The following is an 18,657-nucleotide window of genomic DNA, read 5'->3' as shown; positions in this document are numbered from 1 at the left end:
CTGAGCAGCAAAAACAACGCCATCGCCAGACACAGCTCTCTCTACAACAAGTACCACTACACGTCAGTTGAAGTTAGAATTCTTTTATTTAAAAAAGGAAAGAAGCAACAGATACTAGAGAAAATAATACAAGCTCTTTGTGTTCATGTTTCTGTTGCTTCTTACAGTGGATTCATTAAGCAGCATTCATTCCTGCACAAGCGGAGCGCCCTGCCTCTGACAGACAAGGAGAAGAGCATCTTCACTTTTCAGAAGTCTGCACCTAACGTGAAGACAAGTACACCAGCTGTCCAGCTTTTCAGGCATGTTGTAGAAGCCACACTAATTGTACCTTATACCAAATAGGCTCATAAGCACTACAAGTAGTATCTGTTGCAATACACTCAAAGAGCACTTCATATAAAGTCATCAGAGGAGAACAATCGTTATCCAAAGGTCTCAGGTGTTATCTTTGATGGTTAATAAAATACAGAACTGAAATCACAAATCTCTTAATTTATTAATCAAGTGTACAAATAATGTCAAGCAAAGTCAGTACCAATGAAAGAGTCAAGACAAATCATTGGGACTGCGACCTGGATCCATATTATCCAATCAGAATAGAGGAGACCACAGCTCAGAATGTTCTTTCAAGAGGATGAGAGCAGACGTAGGCTCTGTTCTCCAAGACCTCCTTGGCGATCTTCTTGATGTTGGCATCGTTATTCTCAGGAGAGTCTGGAATGGATTGAGATGGGAATTACAAAACAAGCCGCTTTCATTTGTTAAATACGAAACACAACATTCTCATCTGTCTGGATCATGTCACCGGATCACTCTGGATTACATATAGGCCATTAAAAAAACGCGTGCAGTGTGAAAATGAAACGCAGTGGGGGGTTTGAGTGTTGGTATGTGGGGTTTGGTGGGGAAATTCCGCAACACATGCAAGTCTTTTGTACTCGGGATGCAGTGAAAAAAAAAGGCAAGGGGCTGTTCTCAATTACCATTTTGTGTTGTACTTACGTTTTTGCAACTGAGCCATTAAGTAGTTGCTCTTAAAGAAGGCGTCGCTGCAGAATGTGTTTGTGAGCAGCACCTAGAGAAATGAACGACACTCATTCATCAAAACCTGCAGACATGAATCCAGTCAGTCATCAATGTCAGAATGGGATCAAATGATCCAGAATCACAGCAAGTGTTACAACGAACGAAACACAAACGATTATCTTTGGAATGGAATTCAGCTTGACATGAGCTCTATAATCTGGGTTTTACATGAAATACAAAGGTGGACCACTGCATGTTTGCTGACATTGAAGCCTGTAGCTCCAGTGGAGAGGAATACTGGAGGAGGAGCACGGGGCTGCCCATGTGAGACGCAGCACTGTTACAAAAGAGGATAATACAAAGCATCCCCTGCCTCCTTGAACGTCTCTCTGTTGAGGATTTGTTTGCTCTGCTTCACTCTGCATCACTGTTTCTGATTACACACAGGACCATCCTGCAGTGAGTGTTTATACTCTGCCAACCTGCGATCCTAGTTTTCTCCGCTAAGGTGGAGCAGCCTCTACACCTCCACACAACAGTGCAGCGAAAATAAAACTATACTAAATCTAAGTAACTACTGATTTAATAATAGATGACAGATACTGATAACAGCCTAATTAAACCTGTTTACAACAAAAAGAGAAAAAACTGAATAGAAAATGAAAAGGTGACAGCATGTTGCGACATGCCACTGCTGCTGCTTTAATTGCCTTCAGTAGACTACGACATGCTGCAGTAAGTGAAAACAGCCTTATCTACTTAGATAACAATGTGTGTTTTATTAAGGCCGATACGTTCACTGAGACAGGAACTGCTTTCTGGTTAATTACATTGTAAATGCAACGACTTAAATGCCGAGCATCACCACAGAAAAGAGTGACTGCTGTGCATATGTTCAAAAACACGACATGTCAAACATCAACTAGGACACACCAATCAAGCAGGTGGTGGGAGGGTCAGATGGCAAAATGGGTCAAACGGGTCAAGCTTGACGGCAGCCCGAACTGATCCATCAAACCTGACTTTAAAGCGAGACTTTGTAACTTTGAAATCCAGAAACTCCACCATCATTCTAATCCAATAACTAATGAGAGCAGTAAGTAGTATGGCTGCTTTGGCTGATATATTAGCTTAACTACAAGGGTTGCTGCTCAGACCAGGACTGCATGAAGCTCTGTGAAGACATCAACCTACGATAATTAATGCAAGGCAGACTGCGCTTTCTTCTCACCTCGTGGTCGTGATTCCTGAGGCCGATGCTGATGGAGCGGCTGGCTCTGGACAGGACAGCCGTCATGGCGTAGACATTGATCAGCACATCTGCTACTCTCTTCAGGACGAGCTGTTCATCCACTATGGTCTGACAACATCAATGGATACAAACAAGAACACTTCAATCATCCATCTTTTCCAGCCTCAGACAGTTGCTTCTACCTCAGTGTGTCTCTGCGATGCAGAGGGAAAGAACCATTCATCCTGTCATTTATCAGGTGATCAAATCGTTTTCCATTAAGACGATTTTTAACAGAGACCTGAGTGAAATGTGTTTTTGGCAGCTCTGCCTTTGCTGCATATTGGTGTATTTTCTGGATGAACACTCACTCATTGCTGCTTAGGAAACAGCTTGGATTTTGCTCCCATCTTGTGATTAATTACTTCCTGTGTTTGGAGACTTCTGACAGAGACCATGCAGACACACTCGGGTTAATGTGCAATACCTACCTATGGTGTCTGAGTCAAAGGGAATGGGATGCTCTTCTCTTGGAAGGTACAAATCTTTCTGAGGCTTAACACCAAAACTGACTTCTCACCAGGTTGTCAAAATACACAAGTGTGAAGTAGAGTGGGCCTGGATCCCATAGCTCACACAGAGGACAGGCCACATGTACAGCTCTGACCACTTCAAGCTACAAACAGTTTGTATGGTAACTGAAGGAAAGTTCCGGCTTATTATAACATTATATAATACATTCCTATGAGGAATAACACTGTGCATTGCACCAGGTTCATTCCTGTGAGTTCAGAATACAAACTTCACTGTAATCATCCATCACAGTTCACAGCCTGCCTTCCACCTTCCACCTGTCTGATCACCTGATTCCTGTTTGTGGCCCCGTTGGACTTCACTGTGGTTCTGCTGCTGTGTCCCCAGACCTCAGCAATCACTTTGATGAGTACAACACTATCATAACCAGCTGAGATGAAGGCCAAGAGTGTGAAAATAAGATGTAAATTGCAAGGATAGCAGAATTATCCTTCATTGCTGGGACCACTTTTAAGCAATCATCAGTAATGCAATCAAAGTTAAATACGTTAAAGTTTTCTTTTGTAGTGGCTCACCACAGTGGTGAGTGTGTCAAGAGACCATCACTGCATGTCTTACCATCTGTCTTCAAACATCTCCTGTCTGGGTCGTCACTGCCAAATGATCACATAAAAAGGCAAAACTGCTCCCAACTAATCTTAAATAATAATAACACCACTTAGCAGAGATGTGCACAGCTGTGATGAGCCACAGGTGACTGATCATTGCTCATTTGCTCTCATTTGTTCTTCCTAGGTGACACTTAAAAGCATGATATGAACATAAGCAAGGACCTAATTATTACTGAGATGTAACAACCTGATCAGGTAATAAGTCATTGCATTCATTAAGTTGATGAATGTGAAGAAAAAAGCAAAAGTAACGTACAATTCCACCCCCACAGTTTGGCTTTCACTGTTTTTCTCAAGGACGCTTTACGGCTGTGATCCAATTTCCTCAAAATGCTTTTCTGTGGCAGCTCTGAACTTTGATGCTTCAAAAGAACAACTCACACTGCCCGTTAAACTTAAAGGCCTTATTTACTTTGATTTAAGCAGATTGAACTGAAACGTTCAAGGTCTCGCTCCTCAGCAGCCGGAGACGGCCGTGTGATGAGAGTCCTCTGAGGACACTTCTCATGCACTACATCAAAATGGAGGCAAATGATACAGGAAGTGGGGATTTGGAAAGCTGACCCGTTTCCAAGAGGTTTATGGCTTCTTTGGGAAGGCTATGATTACAAAAGCACAGTCACGAAAGAAAAAGGGAACACAGGCGCTGCCTAACAGACCAAGAGCACCTCAGAAACACTGACTGGAAGACACCAAGAGACGTCTGCTGTCGCTGAGACGCAGCTCGTATCGTACGTTCAGCCGTTTAAGACAAATTTGAATTTTCTTCAAATGGAAATATTTGAAGAAGATAATCCCCCAGCTGTTTTTCCAGAGCATAAAATGAATCAAATGTTACCTTTCCATATCTGTACAGCAGGTTCTCCACAGTCATTCCCAGATGATAGACGTTCAGTTCCAGCTTCTTAGCACTATCCTGTGAACACAGAGCTCCTGAGCCTCGAGAAAACAACAAATCCATCGAAAGCTTGCAGGAAACGGAGCTTTTCAAACTCTTACTGCCAAGCTGGGATGCACCACTCCGTCTTTTCCCGTCAGGCCGAGGTCCACTGAACCTCCCAATGAGCTCCTCAGTTTCTTGCCGACCATTCCCAAAGCCAGACCTATGTTTCCTTTCTTCATCTCCCTGCAAGCAGAGCAGAGGACAGACAACAGGGAGGACTGTTTACACACAAGAAAACCAATAAAGTAGATATCATGGCCACACAGATTCACAGGTCTGTCTTTCATAAGGCGGCTAGAAGCTCAACTCTGATTAAATGCTAATATTACTATGTATCTGCTGCACAGTCACAGTAATATTGTATGAATCCATTTCCCCGCTTCATACATCCTTCATGATCTTACTTTATTTTCGCTGTGAGGATTTTGCCAGCATACTGCATCCCAGTGAGAGCAACGTACATCCTCAGGATTTCATTGGTCCCCTGTTAAAAGACAACAGACTCTAAAAATGGCACACTATCAATTTCACATTTAGTATATTTTGAGATGCAGCCCCTGAAGAACACATCATAAAAGGTGCAGAGTGTGTGGGTGGGCAGGCTCTGTGGGATAATAAAGCACCGCACCACAGTTTTATATTTACAAGTGCCAGATTGTTCTACCAATAAAAGCTGAAGAGTCTTAAAACATGGAAAATCACACTTTGAAAAATGAGAATTTTTTGATGAATTCTTCCAATAAATTCTTACATTGTGACACATATGGAGGAACTCTTTCATTGGCTACAGGTCTGGTTCATTTATCCCATTACATTGAGAATCCTTAACCATCAAATGGGAACTAAATGATTCCCAGGTCAAATGTGCCACCTAGTGGCTGCTTACAGAATACATGACGCATGATGGTTTTTCTCAGGATTTTAGAAATTCTGGACTCCAGATTCCCCACGCAGAGTCCCACCCATCAATTTCTGAATGTTGCAAATTTGATTTATTTATCTAACTCTAACCATGTTATCTAAAAAATGATGGTCTTCATGTTTCAGAGCCTTCTCTAACCCCTTGCATTAGAGTTTATTCGATTAGTTTGGTTTAATGTTAATACATTAAGTCAAAAAAATATCAGAATCAATCTTTAAAAAAACAACAGTGTAATCAAAGAATGTAAACTTCATGACGTCTTGGCCCAAAAATAAGACATGACCTTTGGTGTCAGGCCTGACTTTAGTGACTGAATAACTAGCAGAGTACCTCAAAGATGGGCAGGATGCGACAGTCCCTGACGTAGCGCTCGTAGGGATAGTTCTTTGTATAACCCAGACCTCCGAGCACCTGAAGAGCTTCACTGACACAAATCCAGCCTCCCTCTGAGCTGAACACCTGAACACAAGATGGAGAACACACTGTGAGAAATGTTGCTTTGGTACTGATTCTGTATGAACAGCGTTTAACGACAGAGCTAACCTTGACCATGGCAGCCTCGAGGCTGCAGTCTGGAAGGCCCGGCCGGTCCATCATCCCTGCTGTCAGGTACGCCATGCTCTCCATCACATAGGCATTAAGAGCCATCATTGCAAACTTCTCCTACAATAACAGAGCAAACACACACCTTATTCCCCTCTGAGCAGACAGAGAGGTGTTGGTTATTCAGACGCCAGAGAGGGAAAGGACGACCGTACCTGAATCATACCGAATTCACTCAGGCTTTTGTTGAACTGCTTTCTGGTGGCGGCGTACTCTGAGGTCAATTCTACAGAAAGCCAGACAGAGGAGACGTCAAACTGAAGAAATCTTACAAAACCAACACATGTAAGCTTGTAATCAGTCGGGCTTTTTACCGATCAGCTTTTTAATCATCCCAGCTGAAGAACTGCCCATGCTGAACCTCCCTGAGTTCAGGATGTTCATGGCAACCTGTCCGACACAAAGCAGAGGTTTGCTGTACAAATCAACATCACCTTCCACATACAGTCATAGCAGAATGAAGCTCACCTTGAATCCACCACCTATTTCTCCTATGACATTCTCCAGTGGCACCGGGACGTTGTCAAAGGACACTTCACAAGCTGAAAAGTCAAAAAGTTTAATTACAAACGACATGAAGGGGCGGTCCGCTCCTGAGTGATCATCCTTTGATCCAGACTGATGAGAGCCTTACTGTTGGAGCCCCGGATGCCCAGTTTGTCCTCAGGCTTGCCGCTGGTGATGCCCCCGAAAGCCCTCTCCACAATAAATGCAGAAATCTTATCTTTCTTCACACCATCTACAACCACCTCGGTCCTGGCAAACACTGTCATAATATCTGCTGTGCCTCCGTTTGAAATCCAAATCTGATAACACAAACAGACAAACAAAAGGAGTGACGCCAAGAGAATTTTATGATGGCAAAAAGCTTCACTGAACATCTGCGACCTTTATTCCGACTCACCTTTGAGCCGTTGATCAGGTAATGTTTGCCGTCTTCTGACAGGGTTGCTCGGGTCTGAATGGAGGCTGCATCACTTCCACTGAAACGATGGAACGAGTCTAAGTGAAGCTAATGCAACCACATACTGACACACATTGAATTCAGTGAAGACAGATCTCTTCAAAGTGATCTAAATTTACTAAAAATACAAAATACATGTTTGTGTCAGTAGCCACACTCTGTCAGTCAGTTCCAGCTGTGACAGCTGTGATGGCCACACCTGCTGATTTAAATGTTGATTACCCTCAGCTTAGTTTTCTTTTCTAGTTCATTTTCTCCCCATTTAGTGTGTTGCTGCTGCTGCTCGAGGGACATCTTGTCAGTCCTGAGCAAAAGATATGATCCCTAAAGCAGAGCTGTTAAATACAGGAAGCGGCCAATCAGACTGTGCCATGGGCAGACGGCCTGTCAGTGATGTTGAAAAGCAAAGACCACTCCAGTATCTAGATGTACCGAAGCAAGTGAGAAAGCTGTGGCTACGTTCACATATTGTTTACGTTTGATAAAAAGGAGCCTTCGGCAGAAAAGCTACTGCAGTTGTTCAGAGTGTGCAGCTCTTGTGTTGTGTAGCTGCTGTCTGGCTCAGTGTGACGTCTGCTCTGCTCTGTGAGAGAACGCTGACGTTACTGCTGCACGCAAACAACGTCTCCATCTACGAAAATGGATAACAGAATGGTGTTGTGGGGAAAAAAAGCTACACCTTCGGGATACACACGAGGCGTTTGGTGCACTACAGTGAATGCAAATGAGATTCCAGCGCCTTTACCTTCCAGGCTCTGTCAGACAGAAAGCGGCGATGTGTTCTCCTGAGGCCAGTTTGGGCAGATACTTCTGCTTCTGGGCCTCGTTCCCTGCAATCAGAATCCCCTGAAACACCCAACAGCTGTTAGCCAATCACGCAGAAGAACCCGCTCAGAAGCTCATTCATTGTTGTAATTCAATCGTGTTATCATAGACTCATAAACACTTTCCCTCCAGCTTCTCCACGTAAAACACATGTAGAGGATCAGCCTCAGGATGAGAAGAGCTTTTTCTACCAACACACACACACACACACACACACACACACACACACACACACACACACACAGTTCAATGCACAGCTCTGTTCCACCATTTCATTTTTACCTTCAGTCCAATGGCTTGATGTGCAGCCAGTGTTACAGCAATAGAGCCATCTAACGAGATGATCTCTGCCAGTCGTGCATACATGGTGTTGGACAGTCCGAGACCCCCTGGAGATAAAAAGACACCACCTTCAACTTGTGCTAGTAAGACATGATCTAGTGCAACAACGACAATTGTTGTCATCGATTACATTAAAGAAGAACTAAGCTGTGCGTGTTGTGAAAAGCTCAGTGCTGGGCTGCAGCAGCTACTCAGAAATTTGTGTCCAAGTTCCTTCCTTAGTTCTTAGTAACAGCTAGTTAGTGTCAGACCAGATTTACTAAATCATGTTGCTCAAATAAAACTTCAGAAATGTCTAAGCAAGTGATGTGGAAGTCAGCTGCTTGGAAACATTTGCAGAGCCATCAACTATCTAAACCGAAAGTCACTGTAGCATCACAAGCTATGGCAGAAATTCCAGCAAATGAAATGGAATTGCACATGGTTTATTCATATGTGTACATACATTCAGAGTCAGTAGTGTTCATGAATGAATGGAAATAGCTAACCTAACTAGCTTATGTTATTAGCATATTTTGTAATTTGAGGTATATTGTGTTGTTTTTGTAAAATGTATTTAAATCTTCCTGGTTTACATTGCTAGCATTTTGATCGAGCACCACATTCTGTATAACAGGGATGAAGAACCTCTGGCAACTCATAAATACATTTTTTTTCAATGATTAGGAAAATAAGCTAAAATAATAGACACAACAGACATGTAGCAGCTGAAATCACGTCAATGGATCAAGATGCCTCTCAGCAACAAGTCAGCAGATGTGGAGCCCAACAAGCAGCTTGATGACTTAGTGAACACTGACTGACCGCTCATGTCACTCAAACAGTCATCTTACCATATTCCTCAGGAACCATGATTCCAAACAGGCCGAGCTCCTTCAACCCGTTCAGAGTCTCTGGAGGGATTTTGGCTTCTCGGTCAATCTTCGCTGAGTCGACTGAAAGCACAGTCAAAAACAACACGGTGGATTCATCTTATTGTTCAGAGGCTACAGGTCATCACACACAAGTTATTATTATATTCATAGAACTCCTGCAGTCATCAGATCCGCTCGCTCACCTTCCTCATTGAAGAATTTTTCCACCGGTGCAACGAGCTGGTTGATCTCGTCCACTTCTTCATTTCCAATTTCTGGATAAGGGAAGACCTCAGCCTGGAGGACAAACATTCAACTGTGAGGAAATAAAGACCCAACTCCTTACAGCCAAAAGAAGAAGGAAAACAGATTTCATTGAGCAGACAGACATCACATTCACCGACGCCTCAGCCAAATCGCATCTTCAACACTCCAGTTTCCTTAATTTATTGCACGTGCTTACTAAGGAGGTCCCAATGGAGGGTTTTTGGTCTTGATCCCACTCCTTCAATCCTGGACATCTGCCAATCCAACCAGATCCTTATATTTACCAGTTAATGAGTAAATATGTGTCCGACACATTGAAATAACAGCTGCAGCTTTCTAAATTTGGCCGACGTTATTTTTCACGAGCTTCTTGATCCAAATACTGATGGCCGTTGTTTGAAGCTGTTAAGGTGATCGACTTAAATCATAATGAGGAAAGTTAAACTGGGAGGATGAGTTGAGCGACAGCTGATCTGTGGCCAGCAGAATTAGTCATTTTAACCTGTCACAGTGACTGTTAGTGGCAGTTAAAATGAGGAGCTGCTGTCTCAGAGAGGAGACATGACAGATTTATTACCACCATGATTTCTGCATTCAGTGGAGTTTCCTGATTATACTTACAATTAATTAAGTACATTTTTCAATACAGGATGTTTACTAAGTACTTTTACTAAAGGATCCGAATTCTTAATTGAACACTACTAGTCTGATGTTACATTGATATTTCGGGTCAGCCAAAACACTTCATATGCAGGCTTTTTCAACAACACATTTACTCGTTATTTGGCTGTAACATAATACTGTCTGCATGTACCGCAGCTCCTCTGTTCAGTAATATGACCCATTTGGGGTTACAGCTAACACACAGGCTGCTTGGACTTGGCTGAGGGTCGGTTCTGGGGTAAGGTGGAGTCAGAGGGCGCCTGGCGGGGTTAAAAGATACGGTTTGGTTCAGGTGACTCAAGGGGAAACACTTAACGACAGAGAGGCAGCCTGAGCCAAAAGGAAAGAAGGTTCCAGAGCTCGGAGGGTGTCCTCCGCCTGTCCCTGTCTGCCAGGTTAAAACACACTCATCTTTTCGGCTACGTTACCTTGTTCAACTGACCGAGGAACAAATCCTTGGCATAAGCGAGGTGTCTTGAGTGAGTTTTAATGGACCTCCGCTGCTGAAGATGTAGCACTTCTTTCCCAGCATGCCTCACGTTACAGGCGAGCAGCCGCTTTCCGATTTGAACTGATTTCGACAAGACAACAAATCTGTTCACACTCATCATGATTCTGGTACAGACCTCCACGTCTTCTATCGCTAGTCCATGAAGCGTTATTATATACAACCACACAGGACACCTTTCACCCGATTCTGTCTCGCGCTGATGACGTACACAGAAGGTTAGATAACACCTTCAAAGACCCTCGGAAACAATAAGTTAGCCTGTTAGTGACACTCACGAATGTGAACAGACTGGCTCTAACTCTAAACATTTTATTCAGATCAGTTTGAAAACATAGCCAACGATGTAAAAATACAAAGAAAAGAAACAAAAAAAATCAAAGAAAGAAAAATTGGAAGTATTTTGGATGATTCATTAACTGAAAAGATCACGGAATATAACTGAATAACCATTTCCTTCCTACCTACCTTCGTATTTATTTATTTATTTATCCATGTTAAGACAGACTATTTCAACAAAGGTTTCACACAATATTCATGTAAAAATATATCTTTATTAACAAGATTTCTACATTTCCTTTGTCATACAGACTGTAGCAATAAGTCTAAATCTTCCACAAAAGATCTTGACTACTTACAAAAAGTTTGTATTCGAACAGTTAATCTTCTACTTACTCAACGGTTAAATTTTAGGTCTTTGGATGTTTCCGCAGAAGTCAATGCAGGTCACATATACCTACTTGAATAGGTATGATTTCCGACAGCACCTGAATATAACATAATAATGGCACGAGAAGACCACCTGGTGGCGCAATGCACAAAGGAACTACCAAGAGAGGGAGGCCAAACAAACACAACTCTATCAAAGCGAGAGAGAGCTGATTTAAAACTGATTTATTTTTAAATGCAGACTAATTTCACTCTCCAACAAAGACCTCAAAAGCTGTAAAAAAATAAAAACATCAGGTTGTGTACAAACATAAATAATAATAATGATGCATTTCAGTGATTATATAAAACTACTGGTCTGTGTAAGTATCAGTGAACGCATAGTTTTCTAATGCAAAGCATTCTTTGCTTGCAGAGGAAATGCAGCCCTGTGCTCGGCCCCTCCCGGCTGCATGATGACGTCGTCCTGCTGACACTGATGATGTAGCCCTCAAAGCTGGGATCTATTTTTAGCTCCAACCTCAAGAGCCGGACAGACAAACAGGGCAAACTGTCACTCAGACCACCTGCCACAGTCAGGCAGCCAGCCAGCCATGTTGGCCGTGCAAGACAGAGAAAAGAATTAGTTTACTGCTGTATGGACTTTCATCAGAGGCGACAACTTTCAGATAATTCTCTTTAGGTTTTCACAAACGCTTCAGTGCCCCTGGTGAAGGTTTCTGTATTGATGATCGCTAAAGGTGGAGTGAAACACAAACATGTTTATGTCACTTTTGGGCAGGACCGTAACGCTACAGCTGAGGACGTGGATGTCATGTCATGTCCTCAGTGTTGTTTCTGGGAATGTGAGGTTTTTATGCACAAAGGTCAATTTACTCATTGTGGCCATGGGGAGTAGGCCTACTGCTCACACACTGTAAAAATACTTGGATGATGTCTTTTGTGGCTCTGGAAGGAGACTTGTCAAATATGAGAAACGAAGTCCACATGATGTCATCAGGGTTACCTCAGCCCGAGCTGGGAGACTGCACAGAAAGCCTTTGTTTTTTAATGCTGTGGGTGTGGAGTTTCAAAGATGTGCAAATTTACCAAGCGTGGGAGGATTTAACAAAAGATGATTCTGACTGCATTATGGAAAGGTCATGACCTCAGGACCCCTTTAAAGACCCCCGGAGGAATTTCTGTTCGACGGTTTTCACAATTAAAAATCACGGATTTTGAGAGCTGACCATGACTGTTTTTGTTTGATGCAATATCTTTTACATGTTTTTGGCAATAAATGATATGAATGAATAACTGATTTCACTGTGTCTCCACCAGAATCATTTCTAGTAGTGTAAAAGATTTGAAACATTATTTCAACCTCCATATTTGGGAGATAAAAATTCTAAAAAGTATAACTGATCAGTTGAGTGAATGAATAAATGTGTACAAAATAATACAGGAAGTTTGACATATGTTGATTTGGTGGCTAGTTAAAACTTTATTAGGGGGTGGGTTTGTGTTGTCCTTAGGGAACCTAAGCTCACGACCTCAGTATTTCTAAAAATTCTGGCTAATGCCTTGCTGTTGGAGTCATCTTACATTGATTCATTGGAGGATTATCCTAACCCTAAATACTGCATGTACAATACTATACAAACTTCACTTTATCACTTTAGATGCATTGGTTTTAATCTCAGCTTGTCCTTTAGAAGACAATGAGCCCCAAATTGCGAGTGGTGGGCATGCAAACCAGTTCGAAGCATTTCCTGGTTAGGTAGAAAAACACAAGAGCAGTCAAGACCACTTTGGAAAGCTTTGGTGGTTCCAAGACTCAAGGACCACGTCTTGGTAGAAAAGCCTGTATAAGTATGGTCCTAAGATTCTAGGGCCACTCCTGTTTTGTTGGTAGACAAATCTATTGCGTCGTATTAAGTACGACCCTTATTTAAATGTGGCCCTAGAAATATACATTTAAGGACATTCCTTGGAAAAGCCTAACATGGTCATATATGATTCAACCCCTATATAACTTCAATCATTGAACTCTTGGGCCATTTTAAGGCAACAAAGCCTATAAATTCAGTCATGGCACTCTAGGACCACTTTTAGGTATAAATGCCTAAATACATACAGCAAATGTGGTCCTGAGATTCTGACACCATTCCTGCTTTCAAGTAGAAAGGCCGTCACAATAAGTGCATAAAGTCTTGGGCTCTGGAACTATAAAAAGCCTGTTTGGATTCAAGGGCCACTGTCATATAGAAACTGTCAGTGAGTGTGGCTCTAGGACCCTTGCACCACATTTAGATCGAAAAGCTTATAGAAATTGTGGATCCTAGAGGCACCCAGTAATTCAGCTGAGACCAAGATATTGCACTCTTTAACAAAGGAGAGAAGATGCAGCTCAGATTTTACAGTATATCGCTTTATTTTGCGTTCTCAACATCGTCACAGTACTAGTTTTACATCAATGGGGTTTTGTCTACTTAGAAACAGAATGCATAATAAAATAAGAGCACTCCTCCCTTCCCTTTGACTTCAAAAGTGGGCTGTGAGTGTAAGAGAACAGGAGCGTCTCAGGTAATAAGTCAGAAGCAGTGTTAACTGTGCAACAGTTGGCTGTTCATCTCTAGATCCTATGATAATTCAGTCCTGTCGGAGGCAGAGAGAAGCAGTTGATGATTATGTAAATATCAGAGGGGAGCAGGAATGCAGCTTCAATGTAACTGCAGACATTGAGTAGAAGTAATAATAATAATAATAATAATAATAATAATAATAATAATTTACAGACTATTTACATATGTTTTCTTATTCTTAACTATTCAACCTTAAAATGTTTCCTCCATTTCAAGCCCTCTTCAACAAGTTACATTAGATTTTCCCACATGGATTTGTTATTTACACTCAGCAGTATACTGCCATGTCTTTAGACTGTACAGTGGAAATAGAGGTGAAATGCATGTCGGAGGAGAATGACACAACTTAAAACGAAAAGACACACAAGTAGGCCAGAAATCATCTAAATGTAAACAAGCATCAGTCAGACAAATCAAAGCTACACTGAGTATTTAGTCAAGCCCGCTGCTCAATAGAACACTTGAAAAAAATGAAAAAGAAAAGACAAGAAAAAAGAAAACGGTAGGCATCGATGGCATGCAACAAAGCACCTCACACGGACAGGTCTGGACAGGTTTTACAACAGATCAGTTATCTGAAGGAAGTGGAGGGTTGTGACTGAAAACACACGTTTAATATTCAATACTGAACAAAGCTAGGTTTCATCTTGGCTGGTGTCTGCACCATTATTCCATAACATCTAATTAGTAATCCGACTTACTGTTGGTCTGCAGACAGACGTAGTCATTAGTCAACTGTGGGGTTGTGGTGGGTCGAATCAATTCAATTTGGTCCCTTCTTTTTTTGGTACTGATTTGAAATGTAATGTCCATGCTATATTGGCACTTTTCTGACTAGAACCTACAATACGCTGCATTAAATGTTGTATATTTGACAGATCAGAGACAAATATTGGATTTTAGAGTAGCCTACAGTACTTAAAGCCTGCAAAATACATTTTGAATCATGAGTGCCATTTTAAACATGGTACCACTGTCTAATAAGGCAACTCTTTTAGAGGGTTTGCAGGTTGCAACTAATAAGCTATTGGTAAGAAGAATAGTTTTCCCACAGAATTGTTTAGTAGAGGTGGTAAATGACCCAGATCCTGGCTCTCTTAGCGGAGGATGGCCTAAACCAGTGGTTCCCAACCTTTTTTCCTTGAAGCCCCCCTTGCCTGTGTCCAAGACAAACCAGGCCCCCTAATCCCAACTTCCTACCTGTATACATGCACTAAAAGAATAAAGTGATTAATTACAAACTTTTATTTGCAAAAATAAACAGTAGTTGTAGGTTTTTGTTCTTATCCAATTGGGTGTGTTATTGGGATTTTATAATATTTTTTTATATTTTATAAATTTAATGTGCACAAATACAATTTTGGTAACCTCAAAACCTCAGCGCAGATAATCCCAGGTTGGGAACCACTGGCCTAAACAACGCCAGTGTCAATAAATATATGGCATTTGCTGTGAGAAACAGCACCTGTGATCCTAATGTTTGATTTCCAAAAAATGAATACATTTTGTGTGGTGTTCAGTGGAAACAGCTGCTTGGTTTTAGAACTCTTTTAGTTCAGGCTGTTTGCCCACTTTGACCAACCACGCTGATGTTTATGTTCAGTGTGTCCCACCAAAATGCTTTGTGAGTACTCATGAGGTCAGACAAGCATGCTGAGGACATTATCTTCCTAATCCAACATCGTACAATGTTTACATCTATGTTTGCCAGTTTGCAGTCTTCTTCACTGTCCTGCTATGGGTGTCACAGCCACCAGTGCGCTGGTCTTCTGATGGACAGGAAATGTGACCAACATTGGCTGAATGATAAACACCAGCCTCAGGGATTTTTTTCAGAACATGGCCACACAGAAAATGTTCTTATGTATGGCTTTTTAACAGTGTATTAAACATCCATAAATAACTTACTAACCATTTATAAAGTTAATAATTAATTATCTTTATTAATCAAGCCTTTAAACCCTTTATAAAGAGTGCTGTATTGGAAAGCGGTACCTTGAAAACTTGGACCTTGAGGAAAGACGTATTTAAGAATATTGATCTACTGGACACTTGACAACGGTAATGTGTGAGCCATCGACAGAGACAGATGATAAATATGAAGATAAAAGAGTTCCATTCATTATACTCATGGCTGCCTGTCCAATCACTCTGATTTCCAGATGACAGAGTACATCTTTCATCACGCCTGCTCTACCTTTCCTCTCACAGCTGTGATAACATCCAGCTTTAACTACTGTTGTACACTAAAGATCCAGTAAACTACTGTATGTGGATCAGGAAAAGATACAGATTTGGTTATCCTCTGGAGTGACACAAATACATAGCTGACTTCACTTAGCTGTAATTGACGAAGTCAAAACTATTCTACCATTCATTTTTAACAACTGTCAACTGCAACACTGATATAGTTTGGGAATACACAATAGTTAGAAAATAGCCTCGAAATACATTGTTACATGCAATTATTTTCTTTGACATTCTTTATCAGTGTGGAAGGTCCAGTCCCTCCAAATCCATGTGGATACTTGTACTTCACTGAAACATTGAGGAAGAAATGACAAAGGACGTCGGGGAAAAAAGACAAAACTGACAGAGCTAACAAAATGGAACAACCACCAGACTGCAATTGCTCTTACACAAAAAAGTAAATACATATTGCACATACAAGTAAAAAAAACAATCCATCTCATAGTCTTTAAGTAGATACAGACTAACTTCGGCCATTGATATTAACTAAGTAGAACAAGTGCTGTGTCTATCACTTTCAACAGAAAATATGCTCCAGCACACCAGCCCCCTGCCTCCGCTCTGCTCACACCACAGATACTGTGCACAGGACGGCTGGGAGGTACAACCAGCCATCCCATAATATGTCAGAAAGATGATTGATATAAAACTGACATTTGTGGTGAGTGAAGCATAAGAGTACTATCACCATCACAGAATGATAATTATTGATTTTTTGTACTGTGGTGTCCGTGCGGCTCTGAGGAAAAGTCCAATGGAGGGAGTAAACAGCACTGCAGGACATGCTCGCTGCTCCAGAGACGCACAACGAAGCCAAAGAGGGACAGGGCACACTCAGCCAGCTGAGAGCTTCCACGTCAGGAGAGACACTGAAACAGTCATGTTGCTGTTTCCCTGCTACACAGTTTGCACAGACTCCTTCAGTTTCCATTGAAAAACTCCAAAAACCTCCTCCTCCTCCTCCTCCTCCTCCTGCAGAACGGACTTGAAGAATCCTACCAGGTTGCAGTACAACATATAGAGCATTTTATATTGTTTATCGGACTCTAAAAAAATAGATAAAAAAATAAAATGATGTCGGACAAGCAGCCAGTACTGAAGGGCGGACATTCGGATGAATCTGTTTGCTCAGCAGCTCGCTGTGGCCTCCTTTTTCCAGAGCAGGAGCGACGACCCCGAACCAAACACAAGTGCAGTGGATGAGACTGTATGCAGGCCGTGTGCAAGTCTGCACCAGCCTTCAACAATCTTCACTGAGTTCTAACTCAAAGGCAACCATATACAGTAGTGTTCCAGCTTACTGAATTGCCTAACTATTAAAATCTTTGATTGTTTTCTTAACAGTGAAACTATGCCACCTATGTGCGAGTATAATACTGAGAAGTTTTAATTGATGCCATTTGTTCTGTAATAATAATAATTAGATTAATAACAGTTGATATTATTTTACAAAATACTATGCACAATATACATAAAGCATTTTTGTGACTAAATTAGTAAATGCTTCAATAATTGGCACATTAATCACTGCTAAAAGAGATATCACAGTGCACTGTGAGCTACCGCTACATTAAATACTCATACAGCTACTGCTGAGGATAACTGTCTGTCTGTCTGTCTGTTCAGCCAAACTACCCTCACACTAGATAAAATCACTTTGTAGGCATTAAAGTCAAGATTACTATTTACTTTGTCTGTAAAATACTAATAAGCAAGATATTTGATCATGTTCCTTTAATTTACTGAGGAGAAACAGTAGTTGTGGTCTTTGTGCATGCTCTTGTGTTGTTGTCTGTTGCTCTTAAAGCAGGCAGACATGACTTATGACCTGAAATGAAATGAAAGGAGCAACCAGAAAAGAAATGTGTTTATACTCAATAAACTGCCCCACTGACGAGCGTAACAAAAAATGCTGAAGGAGGCACAGGATCTCGTCTGGCTTCACATCCCCAGACTAACGATGCACAGTGCGACTGTCATGTCAGCGTGAGCCTCGGAATAAAATCAAAGTTCAGTCGGAGAGCTCAGAGAGCCCCTGTGCGCCTCAGACCACCGTACTGATACCGCTGTGCTTGGGCTTGGTGCTGCTGGTTGCCTGGGAGGGTGCTGACGGCGGGCCGTGGTGGTGGGAGCCATGAGCAGGGTGGGAGGAGAGTGTCGGGTGGCTCCCATGGCCGTGCTGTACGTGAGGCGGGTAGGGCTGCTGCTGGCCGTGAGATGGGGGTGGGTGGTACTGGTGCGGAGGGTGCTGCAAGTGGGCAGGCGGATGGTAGTGGTGGTGGTGGTGGTAAGGTGGGGGGTTCTGGGTCAAGTGACAGAACTGGGCGTGATGCATGGGGACTGGTGTGTCTGTCTCCACCCGGGCTGTGTGGTGCAGGTTGGCGGGGTGAGGGGTGTGGGAAATGAGGGTGGGGTGCAGGGGCTGCGGGGTGGGGCTGGGGGACTTCACCCGTCTGGTGCCAAACAAAGATCCGAGCAGCGACGACGAGTTGGGCAGGGACTGGCCGCTGTGGCGGGAGGGGCAGTCTCGGTTGGACGGGGTTCTCCGCCGCATGTGAGGACTGCTAATGATGGACCCCTGCAAGAGAGAGGACACAGATCACAACAGAGACACAGCAAGTCCAGCAGGAAACGGCCGAGCAAAAGGGAAAGTATGCTGCGGATTCAAATTTCCTTGTGTTTTTAAGGATCAAAAGGCATATTTGTGGAAAGAAAAACACATCTTCCCTGCTGCTTTGGCTTCTGCAGCATGCAGTAT

At 42.3% G+C, this 18,657-nt stretch overlaps 2 protein-coding genes across 9 annotated transcripts in view; both read right to left on the bottom strand.

The window, feature by feature from the left end:
- Window positions 1-67: 67 nt before the first annotated feature.
- Window positions 68-10,578, bottom strand: acad9 (acyl-CoA dehydrogenase family, member 9). The gene is made up of 18 exons (XM_076750825.1): window positions 10,277-10,578; window positions 9,122-9,215; window positions 8,898-8,999; window positions 8,005-8,111; window positions 7,643-7,743; window positions 6,838-6,916; window positions 6,568-6,739; window positions 6,402-6,475; window positions 6,248-6,323; window positions 6,089-6,159; window positions 5,874-5,993; window positions 5,661-5,789; window positions 4,813-4,892; window positions 4,465-4,591; window positions 4,304-4,381; window positions 2,261-2,389; window positions 1,006-1,078; window positions 68-717 (listed from the first exon to the last, which is right to left on the bottom strand). Exons 1-18 carry the CDS (start codon window positions 10,457-10,459, stop codon window positions 617-619), a joined length of 1,896 nt encoding a protein of 631 aa, XP_076606940.1. The 5' UTR covers window positions 10,460-10,578; the 3' UTR covers window positions 68-616.
- A 2,843-nt stretch (window positions 10,579-13,421) lies between these two features.
- iqsec1b (IQ motif and Sec7 domain ArfGEF 1b) overlaps window positions 13,422-18,657 on the bottom strand; it is a 176,391-nt gene continuing 171,155 nt past the window's right edge. For 7 of the 8 annotated variants that reach the window (XM_076750752.1, XM_076750760.1, XM_076750768.1 and 4 more), the window contains one exon: window positions 13,422-18,477. In XM_076750752.1, coding sequence (XP_076606867.1) covers window positions 17,944-18,477 — 534 coding nt within the window. In that variant the 3' untranslated portion in view covers window positions 13,422-17,943. The remainder of the gene's footprint in view (window positions 18,478-18,657) is intronic. The other variant, XM_076750813.1, reaches the window with a different exon arrangement.

This window comes from Chaetodon auriga, chromosome 2 (genome assembly GCF_051107435.1).
Source record: "Chaetodon auriga isolate fChaAug3 chromosome 2, fChaAug3.hap1, whole genome shotgun sequence".
NCBI classification, from domain to species: domain Eukaryota; kingdom Metazoa; phylum Chordata; class Actinopteri; order Chaetodontiformes; family Chaetodontidae; genus Chaetodon; species Chaetodon auriga.
Note: the sequence above shows the minus strand (reverse complement) of the source record. Positions and strands in the feature narration are given on the sequence as shown.

Bases quoted from the DNA above. Each gene is read 5' to 3' on its own strand.
- acad9 (XM_076750825.1), bottom strand. From the start codon at position 10,459: ATGATGAGTGTGAACAGATTTGTTGTCTTGTCGAAATCAGTTCAAATC. The intron at 6,476-6,567 runs GTAAGGCTCTCA...TTGACTTTTCAG, and splicing joins GGGCATCCGGGGCTCCAACA to CTTGTGAAGTGTCCTTTGAC. The intron at 4,893-5,660 runs GTACTCTGCTAG...GTCTTTTAACAG, and splicing joins GCATCCTGCCCATCTTTGAG to GGGACCAATGAAATCCTGAG.